Here is a 12,145-nt window from a genome sequence, read left to right as displayed (position 1 = left end):
ATTCCAATTATTTATTTATTTTAAAATTTTATTTATTTATTTGACAGAGAGAGAGACAGCAAGAGCAGGAACACAAGCAGGGGGAGTGGGAGAGGGAGAAGCAGGCTTCCTGCAGAGCAGGGACCCCGATGTGGGGCTTGATCCCAGGACCCTGGGATCATGACCTGAGCGGAAGACAGACGCTTAGTGACTGAGCCACCCAGGCGCCCCTCCAGTATTCCAATTATTAACAAACAATGAAACATCTCTGGGATGTCTGTCCATTGTGACTGAAAGTACCTTTGCTTCCTGTTCATATCTTAATGAAATTCTTGAGCTGAAAAATTTTTCTTTCATTTGATTTTCATATTTTCTCTTAAAGGTAAATGATCACACTCCTTCACATATTGTCTTTTCAGATTTTTGCCTCTTTGAAAAAAATAAAAAAATATTTTTCATTTCTTTTATTTCATGAATTCTTTAAAGCCTATATTTAATATGCCACCTTGAGGGGTAGTGAATATTTGGATTGCTCAGCTTGAACAGTTTACTGTTTCTGTCAGAGCCCCTCCTGGCTTTTCCTTCCAGCTTCATATATAGCATAAAATAGTAGAAACTATTAGAAACAGGAGTAGGGACTGTAGGTGGCTGTGGATTCTTCTTTGTAGCAATTCCTAAAATAGTATCGGTAATCAGCTTTTTGATTATCATCACTGTAGGCTTCCTCAAAGCCTCTTCAATGGTATAATTTTTGACACTATTTCAAAATAATGAACCGCAAAGTGAAGAATTCAGTGAAAACTTTGTCACTTGTGCTAAAATAAGATTTTTGAAGTGAAAAATTATGTTGTTGGAAGCTAGATTCAGTCAAATTGTGATTCTTTTAGACTTAAGTTTTGGTTTTATTTAATGGTTAACACATCGTTGTATAGTTAGACCAGGCTAGAAGTATTGCTCAGAAGTGGCAGTGAACTCAGGAGGTCAAAAAGAGCAGTGATAAACACCCAGAAGGCACACAGTTGTGAATTCCTGATACACTGACTGATGAAGTGGTTCTTAGGCCAAAGCTGTGCATTGGCAGGATAGCGAGGAATGACAAAGAAGAATTTTCTTTTTCACTTTTGAGTCTCTATCTTCCTCTATTAGTTAAAATGTTATAGTGGCAATGTTTTCATTTATTATCTGTGCAAATTTTTAACAGGTGTAAGTTAAGGAAACGGCTCTGCGGTTGTAGACATTTGGAACTAAGAATGTGTTACAGTTTTACAGGATGATGACTCGTGTCACTCAGAGTAAAAGCATTGAGACCCACCACGTGGCTGATGAATGGAAGGGAAGCCATTCACACTCAGGCAGAAGATACCTAAGGAAAAGTGGTTCTTGATTCTCTATCTCTTTGCCCATTATCATTTTATAGTTCAGAGATGGAGTCCTTCAGGGGACTGAAGCCACCCCAGTTGGTGTGTCATACAACACTGAACATGTTGTGGAGTCTTTCTTGCAGTAAAGGAATAAGCCGATCTTCCCAAGTCCAGGTATCCCACTAAATTCATCATTCAGAGTCAAGGTAGAAATATATTTTTTTTCCACAGAGGAAATAGAGTGAACATATGATTTTTCTCATTCGAAGAGACTTCAGTATACTTCAGTAAACAAAGAAACAAACAAAAGTAAGATATGATTCTTCTTTAATCACTTTAATGTGTTTAGTCCAACATGAAAAGAGGTTGCTTCCTATTTCCTATTAATGAATGTCCTTGGGGGGTTAAATGATAGTACCTTGTTATGGAAATGTCATTTGTATATGGTGATGGGGTTTGATCAACTAGGTTTCAAATATAGGAAGTAGTTTTCTACTCCATTATACTTAAGACAATAGAATTAGTTGCTGACCATGTATAGCTATACTAATTATATTGTAAAGGTGACAGGCAATTAAACAAATGCATATTTGCAATTTTGGGCCTCATGTAATAATCCTTAACTGTTATTATCTACTCACTGCTTAATCTAACTCTGGATTTATTAAAATAGATATGTATTTTTAAATATATATTTTAAGTATATATATATATATACATATATATTTTGGTTAATTTTTTATTTTTAAAAAATAACACACTCTAAATTCTGATCTACTAGCTTAATTTTCTGGCATAGTTCTAAGACTTTCAGGTTAACTTGTCTTACTCCTGGAACTCTAGTCTCATCTGTCTGTGGCTTTCTCCCAATTTATTAGAAGGATCTTAGGGAGAATTTAAGTCAGAATTTGCAGAACTTAAGAATCAGCTCTTTGAGTTTACATAATTTCTTCACACACCCAAAAGAGAAAAATGACATGATAAAAGTGTTTTGTAGTCATCTGATTTTCTTTTTTACTTGTCTTAGATTCCCGTGATCTTATCTCCTGTTACCTGGCTTTTTTTCTTTTCCCATCTAAGGGTGTTGACTCCAAACTTCCCTGCTCCTTCCGATCTAGTTTTGCAAACCCTTTCTTTAGTTACCAAAGAACACAGGTTTGGTTCAATTAGCGATGACTATCTCTTAGGGAAACTAGGACTGTATTTGTAGAATATAGTTGTGTCTTTTTTTTTTAAGAAAAAAATTAATAAAAAAATGACAAGGATTCAAAATCAGATTTAAATGGGTCTCACTGCAAAAAGTCTGACATGGTCAATTTCCAGGTCCATACTGAAATACCAGTTGCTTTGGCAATCTCAGTTAGATACCAGGGTTGAAAGCATGCAGGTTCTAGGCAGTACTTCTCATAGATGCAAGCATGTTGGAATCTCTAGCCCTGAAGGGCTTTCAGTCTGAAAGATGAAAAAAAATCTATTGTTTTCATGATAGTGTAACGGACGCTTTTGGGGACCTGCCCAGATTCCCTTTATCAAATTGGTGTTCTCATCCTACAGGTGTGGCCGATGGCTCACATCTGACACTTCTCTTGAAAATTACCCTCAGCCTGGAGCCTACTTACTGTGAAATGCTTGGAAGGTTATACCCTCCACCCTGGGAATGTCCTACAGCCAATCCCTGATACCGGAAACCCAAGGAGGAAATACCTACTTACTGTGAAATGTTTGGAAGGTTATTCCCTCCTCCCTTGTGTGGAGGCTGTTTCCCTCTTCAAGGTGAGGAAACAAGACTGTTTCCCTCTTCATGGTGAGACAACTCTGTGGTACCACTCATCGTCCTGAGCACTCTGTGCCATCACGCTTCCCACATCTTTGCCCAGTTTCTTCCTTGCCCTATCCTGCATCACTCCTTCCTTTTAGATTTCACCTGAGAGCATTTCTTCAATTAACTGCTTGCACAACAGTTCCCATCTTGGGCTTTCCATCTAGGGGAACTGACTTTAGGCAAATACAAACTACAAAAGTTAAAGCTCTAGAGTATGTTCTTGCTTGGTAGGGATATGTAGAGTCTATTATTTTGCTTACCAGTGATTCTCTGGAGGCCAGAGCCAGCATAGAATAACTTTGGGGGTGGAGTGGAGGAAACATGGATGATATTGTTATTAAATACATATTTTTGAGATATATCTCAAATATTATGTGGGTAAAAAAGTTTAGATAATATTGCTAGGGGCAGAGACCTGGTAGCTATTCCTTTTTATTTATTTTTTGTTTTATTTCTCATAATATTTCCAAGAATTCTAGTTGGTTTATAAACTTTTCAAGCAAGAAACTAGAAATACTATGAGACCCCTGGAATAGCACTTAAATCATGTAGTAGTAACTTCATAAATGGAAAAAAACTTCACACTTCCCAAAGATCTTTTTGACCCTCAGCAATTAACTTTCTTTCATTGATGGGTCTGTTAATTCTTGTTAGTTATTACATAAGGTATTATTTATGAACTAATTTTAAGTGCTTTCATATTTTGATTGAGAAGTGTCTGGCACTTTTCCAGTAAATAGTAACAGATTTAAAAGTCTCTAAATCTTTTCCCACACCATTTTCTGCCTGCATATCTTACTTACTTTGTTTCATGCTAAGTGGCTAAAGTGATGCAGCAGATGGAACATAAACAATGTATAACTCTAGCAACTAATATAACTACTAATATAGTAGCTATGTACTTGGGCTTTAATTTTATTGAAGAATATTTTACTGATTGCTATAAAATATCATAAAGTGATAGTAATCTTAATTCCAGTGATTTTCTAAACCTATTGTTGAATTAAAACATCCCAGTGTTCTTATTTAAAATGGTACTTTTTAATTGCCTTATATTTTTCACGTGTATACCCCAGTGATATTTTTGTGAAGAACCAAGCCTGTGTTTAGTTTTATTATATTCTTTCATAAGCTGAAATCCATGTCTTGTCTTCTCTATATTATAATGTCTAGAAGCTACATTATCCTATTGGCTAAAGCACAGTGCCATGCCTTTAAAGAGTTTCATGTAAGTGGAATACCTGTGGGAATCCTACTGATAGAAGATTGTGAAGACTACATTTCTATCAATATTTCTGAATATATTCAGGATTTTTTCAACACAAAGAACAGAATATGCAAAAATACATTTTTTATTTAAAAAATCTCACTTTTAATGTCTTCAAAGTGACATTCTGAACCTCAAATTACAATTTGACTAAGATGTAGCTGAAGTAATCAGTTATGTTGTAAAATAATTTATGCTTGGTATTTATTTATTTATTTTATTATTTATTTATTTTTAAAAATTTTATTTATTTATTTGACAGAGAGATAGAGAGAGAACACAAGTAGGCAGAGCGGCAGGCAGAGGGAGAGAGAGAAGCAGGCCTCCCACTGTGCAGGGAGCCCGATGTGGGTCTCAATCCCAGGACCTGGTGATAATGACCTGAGCTGAAGGCAGATGCTTAACTGACTGAGCCACCCAGGTGCCCGCTTGGTATTTAATTTTAAAATTTTAGTTTTATATCTAGGGGCACCTGGGTGGCTCAATCGGTTAAGTGTCCAAGTCTTGATTTCAGCTCAGGTCATGATCTCAGGGTTGTGAGTTCCAGCCCTGCGTCGGGCTCCATGTTGGATGTAGAGCCTGCTTAAGATTCTCTCTCTTCCTCTCCCTCTGCCCCTTCCCCTCACCCCTCCCCCCAAAAAAGAAAATAAAAAAGATAAAAAAATAAAAATTTAGTTTTATATCTTAAAAAAGATGTTTTAATCCTTTCCTAACATTAGTCCAAAATGCAGTATGTAAACAGTATTATCTCTCTTGTTCCTGAATGTTACTTTCACGTAATCCATATATTCTCCAAATTACTTTGCATTATGTAATCACTTGAAGTAGAATTAAGGATAGGACAGATACATGTTATAGTATAAAATTAATATAGAAATATATAAAATAAATCATATGTGTCTAGTAGTACAAAATAAAGGAAATGTGTTATAGGCAGTTTAGTATTTATGCAGTAAATATAAATAATATGCTTATGGAGTTCTAGACAAATGTGTTTTCTATTCTTGATTTTTATATCCATGAAGAACACATGACAAGAGATAGACATGTAGACTGTACCCTTTTCATAAGTAAGAGCATATCTCTGCAACTTTGTGTTTATGAATCACCCAATGCCATGAGGCTGAGCCACCTGGAAGATTATTCTTGTGCTTTCCTAACTTGCCACTGCCAAGTGTGCCTCTGGCAGTTATTATTCCTGGGTAAAGATATCAAGTAAATGCTTTGATTCCACACATCTAGTCCCTCTTCTCTTAATATTAACCATATACAAATTTTTATTTGATGCAATACCCATCTCCACACAAGGAAAAAGTCCCATTGTTTTTCTAGGTGAGGAAGGGGGGTTGTAAAGTGTTTAAGTCCCGTTTGCAGGCTGTTCTGGCATCTGGAGTCAATCTTTTAGACGTCATATAGGATAAAATAGAGTAAGGTATTCTAAATTTCAGGACATTTATGTAGAGCTTATTGCCAATTATATTTTACATTTGCCATGACTCCAGTATTTTTCCTGGGCTTGGGATTTTACCTGTACTATAGGCAAAGTAAGACATTTAAAAATTTTGAGAACATGGATTTATTTCTCCTATCATTTTTTTGTCTACATGCAGATTGCCCAAATCAGTAAAAATATGGGTAGGATCTATGACATCTGCTGAATGTGGTTATTATGTTCAAACTGTGGAGAATCAGTGATTGTTTTGTCCCAGTGTCCCAGTATGTATATTTTCTGATGTTCAGTGTTTTGAAGATATCTGTAACATGGCTTTCATTTTGATACTATGACTAGATAATTGTTCATGGGACTGTTCATTACTATTTTTAGAGGATATAGAGAAAGGGGCTATGAGTTTTCTTTAATATCTTTATTTTTTTAAAAAAAATTTTACCCGTTTATTTGACAGAGAGCATGCACAAGAAGAGGGAGGAGCAGGCAGAAGGAGATGGAGAAACAGGCTCTCCAGTGAGCAGAGAGCCCAATGTGGGGCTCAATCCCAGGACCCCAGGATCATGACCTAAGTCAAAGGCAGAAGCTTAACCAACTGGGCCACCCAGGCGCCCCTCTTTAATATCTTTAAACTTTAAGAGCTTAGTCCTTTCTCCTTAAATGAGGCAAGGAAGGATATCAGTCCCTGAATGATGAGGGATATCAGTTCCTGAATGATGAGGGATATCAGTCCCTAAACTAAGAGCTTAGTCCCTCTCTCCTTAAATGAGGCAAGGAGGGATATCAGTCCCTGTGAATGCATCATTAAAAATCCACTCATCTTCAGAGTCTTGGGCTGACCTATGAAGTCACTACAATAACATGGTATCAGTTATCCATTTAATCTAGTCTCCTTTCTAACAACATCAGGTGGAAATTGTATTGGTCAATTATTTGAATTTGGCAAACATGAATTATTATCCCATGAACATTTAAAAATAGGCAAAGATTACTGTGGTTTGTTCCATTGGCAGAATCACCACTATAATGATACCTTAGTCCAAAAGTTATGTAATTGCTTATCACATTAGTCTCAACTCTACAGGGTATAAATTTGTCATGTGGCTCTTCTGCTAAGTGGCATTTGCAGAGAGAGGCATACATCATAGTGTTTGTTAAGAGAAGAGGATTTAGAGTCAGATCAATTTGTGTTCAAATCTTTTCTGCCACAGATCACCTGAATGACCTTGGACAAGCTAATTAACCCCTCTGGGCCTCAGCAAAATGAGGGATAATAATACTCAACTAACACAAGTTGTTATGAAGATCAGGTAAGTGTATAAAGAGCCTAATAGAGTGACCAGGAGTATATATTTATTGAGTATAGATACTCAATAAAAGGCTGTTATTTTTATTACTTTTATTATTATCATCAGATTTGTTAGATCAAAATCTTCATCTCTCTGTAGCATATGGCTATTCTTAGAGCAATGTTTCCTATGATAATAGACCAGATCATGGCTTCCATCCACTTTATTGGGAGGGCAGAAGCAAGCATTATGTAGGACCATATTCATCTGGTTTTCTACAGTTTTCCCTTTCTAAGTATGTAAAAGCAGTTTTCACCTGGCAGTGAACCCAAAATAATGAACTCCGTGATAAGGGAATAGGGCTGTTTAATTATTAAACCTTGTTCTGACAGTGACATGAGAAGCAGGACTAACTGTGCTCCATCCATTTAGCCCCAGAAGACCATATTCAATTAGGACAACCTTGGGGTGTTTGAGAGGAGTTAAGTTTGTAAGACCAGGTGCTGTTAGAAGCTCTCAAGGTCTAGTACAAAACAGTTCCCATGTCTGGCTTAATCTTGAATTCCTTCTAAAGCCTCAGTTAACTTTTGGACTGTCTTAAGTGTTTTCTGCATAATCTCATGCTACCCCAGAATTTAAAAGGGAACTTCTGCCAGACGAACAACACAGCTCACTTTTGTCCCAGCCTTTTGGGGTGACTACTTCACACTTTATGCTCTCCCTGTCTGACTATATAGCAAGTAATCAGTTTGGATCCTATCTCACAATAGTCCTTGGCATTTGGCTGAAACGGTGGCTCCCATCAATCATAATGAAGAGGATGGAATAAATCTACTGGCTACTTTATATATAAGGTCCTCAATGCCTCAAAGACATTCAGTTATCTTGGATACTTAGAATTTTACAAAGCATTCAAACATTCATGAGCAGTAAGTAAAATAATAGAGTGTGCTTCTGAGAATATTTCTAATCCATGAGTTGTTTATTGGAAGAGAATATGTATCATATTAAAGTTTAAGCTTTTGCCTGACTAGGATTCCTTACAAAGAATCTACCTCTGACTCAGGCAGTATCTGTTGAATTTAAATATCTGTTTAATTTGGTTCTCCTCACCCTCAGCTATAAATTAGCCAACTCATTAAAAAAAAAAAAGTCTCTTTTTCAGCATTGGAGAGAAGAGTATTTTTTAAGTTCATTTTCATTTTCTGTTTGGCCTTTTTGGTTAGTTTAGGCACTGGGTTCTACTCTAAATTTTATGCAACCACTACAAGAATGGGACATGGGGCTAAAGAAATGCAACTGAATTTCCAAGAGATTAATCCCTTTCCTTGTGAGTGGATTAAGTTCTTGTAATTGTCAGACCCAATGTCTTTAGATCCTCTGTACACTTTTAACTAAATATCCACCATACGTTTGGCGTGACATCAAAAGTAGTCAATAAATTAAGAGCAGTCTTGAAAGTCTTCTGCAGATTTGGAACTTCTAATTACTCTCATCAATTTTGCAATAATAGAGATTCACTTTTCAGATTGTGAAGTGTTTTAGAGAGTAATCAGGTGAAGAAAAGTGCTTTCAAGGGGAAATCTTTCAGTAGACATTATCAATTCAAGCTTTATATTTGTTGCATTTAACCAAAAGAGCAAATTATAGTATCATAGAAATAGTTCAGTCTCACTAGAGTCATCAAAATGTTACAAATGAGAAATTAAATTAATAGTTATAAAATGTTCTTATTTGTCATAGTGGAAGAATTACAGGCAATAATTTTAAAGTCTCTCATTTATTCTCTCCTTTAGTTGAAAATAACAGCAGAAAAGCAATAGTATTCAGACCTCCTGACTATTTAGCAATCTGTTCATCCTTAGTTTAAAACATTTATTACCCTGTGCCTTCCAAAAATTATAATGAAAAGGTGTCTAAGCTGGTGAGAAAGGAGAGAAAAACATGTCTTTTGGATTTTAACTATCTGAAGAATGATACGGTGATTAATTTCTCATTGAAAGAACTTGTGGAGAAGATGTGAAACCAGAGACAAAGAGAAGAGTCAAGATCAATAAGGCATAATGATTGAGGTTTTTTAAAATACCATCATATGTTTCTGATAATTTTGAACTTTCATACTTTTTGTCTTAAAATATATTTATAATTTGTTAAAATTAAGTAAACACTTGATCCTACTAAACCGTGAATATTTTAATTCTACTAGATCAGTTATCCTCAACATCATTTCAAAATAGAAAGGCAGTAGTTACTTATGAACAGACATTGCTAACTGGCATTCCCCGAATTCTATAGGGCTGCCTCATGCACATTCCAACCAGTTGACCAGAGGTATTCCCGTCTATAGCCGCTGGGGATTACTTTCTTGTCCCTACCATCTTAATGTGTATAGTGTGAATAATTCTACCTTATAGTCCAACCTCTTCCTCTCTTCTTTTCGAGAAAGGAAAGGAAGAAGGGCATAAAGAATGTTGGAAAACAAGAAGATTGGGAAGAAGTAGAGGAAAATAGGGGATTACAGGCTCTGTTTCAGGCTATAGAAATCTCCAGAGCAGGGACACCCAGGTTTTTTCAGAAGCAGTTTTATGATCTATAATAGTGATGAGGTGAAAGAATCTCTCTCAGGTTGTGACTCAAAGGTAAATAGAGAGCCTGTGGAGGTTTTACTCATATCTAATTTCTGTCTTTTTTCATCATCCCTAAGTTTTGTGATGTCACTTAATGCAATTAAATGTGATGAGGTCAAAAGCAGATAGTTTCAATTATCATCAAATTATAATTAATAATTGATTCAGGGGTGCCTGGGTGGCTCAGTTGTTAAGCGTCTGCCTTCAGCTTGGGTCATGGTCCCAGGGTCCTGGGATCGAGCCCTGCATCGGGCTCCCTGCTCCGCAGGAAGCCTGCTTCTCCCTCTCCCACTCCCCCTGCTTGTGTTCCTGCTCTCACTATGTCTCTCTCTGTCAAATAAATAAATAAAATCTTAAAAAAAATAACTGATTCAAAGCTGAGGGCATTAAACACTGATAGTAGCAGGGTAGGTTATGTAACTCAGGGTAACATTTTTAAAATAAAAAAGTCAGGTGGTCCAAGTCCACAATGGGATCATACAGGCCTGATGGGAGTATGGATGGACAGCATGTTGGGTGTTCAGCATGGAGGTGGGGGTGAACTTTTACCCATGGTTTGACAAAGAGCTAAGCATGAGAGGAGCCCCTGATTTTTCTGCCATGGCTAACTTTGATTTTCCCATAGAATGTTTGTTTTCTGTGGTCTTTCAGTTCTATAATTCTATTAGTGAAATACTTTATCAACATGATTAATTAACAACATTTCAGTCAGTTGGCCCTGGCAATGAAGCATTATTTAATCATTCTGTTACTATGAGGAAACATTATCTACAGGTAAACTTTTAGAAACAACTTGTTATAAATTGTGTGTATAGTTTTCTTTAAAAAATATATACAATTGTTAACAAAACAAAAAGCAAAACCCAATTTTCCTTAATTTTTTTTCCTACTCTTAGGATTTGTCAAGAACTGCAGTGAATTTTTTTCCCCTGTGCTGAAAATGTGCTTAATTGGCTTCATAATTAGCTAGTTTATTAAAGCCCAGTAGATTTTTTTTCTGACCTTTTTTTTCTGCAGTAAAAGACAGTGTTTTTCTAATTTAAACTGCCAATAAATAAGAAGTTCACTTCTTACCTTGTCAGAAGGTTTAAATGGATTTCCTTGTCCGCTAATTCCACCACTGATACTAAATCCAAGGCCAGGATTCTTTTCTATTCTCACACAAAACTACGTAAAAAAAGACATAAAAAAAGTGATCAGTTATATATCTAAGCTAAGTATCTTCAATTTAACTGCCTTACAATAGAAAAGATTCACGTTTCACTTAAGGTCTCAGGGTTAGCCTATATTAGTACACAAAAGACAAAATACTTAGTGCTTCTATAGGCATAAGTTATGATTGAAACTAGCTTGAAATTACCTGGGCAAGAAGATATTAGTAAGTATTTATTCATTATCATGTGTAGAAATGCACTTTGACTAGCAGTTTTAAAAAATCAAAAGCTATACTTATAACAATAACAAAATTGTGCATTGTTTCAGTTACATGCACATATATTATGACCAATTAGAAGAGACTGTATGAATAAGTGAAAGAAAGTTTGCAAATGTATAGCAAGGGAAAATATGGCATTTAAATAAGTTGCTACTGCTTTCTAGGAGAGTAGTACAATCCATCTCCTTGGTAGATGATTATATTGCTTAGAAATAGCAGGGTTTTTATTTTGAGAAAGGGGAGAACTTTTGACCAGAGCTCGAGTGAGGGTGGAACAGAGGAAGAATGAAATACTCAGTAATAGAAGTTTTGAGTTTGGCACCAGCTCCCGGAGAGGCAGTTAGAAGCCTTGGAAGACAGAGGAGAACACTGAAAACACAAAGAGGTCAAGAATATGGAGAAACTGTGATAAGGAATAGTTGATAAATATTTAGGACCACGAGGGCTAATATTCTAGTATTCTGTGCTGTCTTATCTCCCCAAACCCTAAACCATCAATGAAAGTCTGTTAAACACAAGAGCCTGTGCTTTGAGACCTAGGGGGGAAATGATGGCACCAGGAGTAAATCCACGTCACACTCAGGCTGTAGTAAAGATGAAGCTATTATAAGAGTGAATGCACAATGTAGATCAAGAGTTCAGCAGAAGGGGAATCATTGGCAGGAATGACCTAGAGAGGCGATAACAAACCCAGGAATTCTTTTTTTTTTAAGATTTTATTTGTCAGAGAGAGAGAGAGAGCACAAGCAGGGGGAGTGGCAGGCAGAGGGAGAAGCAGTCTCCCCACTCAGCAGGGAGCCCAATACAGGACTCGATCCCAGGACCCTGGGATCATGATCTGAGCTGAAGGTGACGCTTAACTGACTGAGCTACCCCGGCACCCCCAAACCTAGGAATTCTTGATGATCCTGAGCTGGG

The 12,145-nt window shown here is 36.4% G+C and overlaps 1 protein-coding gene across 2 annotated transcripts in view; it reads right to left on the bottom strand.

Moving 5' to 3' along the window:
• LRRC7 (leucine rich repeat containing 7) overlaps positions 1–12,145 on the bottom strand; it is a 939,042-nt gene that overhangs the window by 32,813 nt on the left and 894,084 nt on the right. For both annotated transcript variants that reach the window (XM_027572982.2, XM_027572991.2), the window contains one exon: positions 10,867–10,959. In XM_027572982.2, coding sequence (XP_027428783.1) covers positions 10,867–10,959 — 93 coding nt within the window. The remainder of the gene's footprint in view (positions 1–10,866; positions 10,960–12,145) is intronic.

The sequence above is a fragment of the Zalophus californianus genome, chromosome 4, assembly GCF_009762305.2.
Source record: "Zalophus californianus isolate mZalCal1 chromosome 4, mZalCal1.pri.v2, whole genome shotgun sequence".
Classification (NCBI taxonomy): domain Eukaryota; kingdom Metazoa; phylum Chordata; class Mammalia; order Carnivora; family Otariidae; genus Zalophus; species Zalophus californianus.
This window is presented reverse-complemented; position numbering and strand designations above follow the sequence as displayed.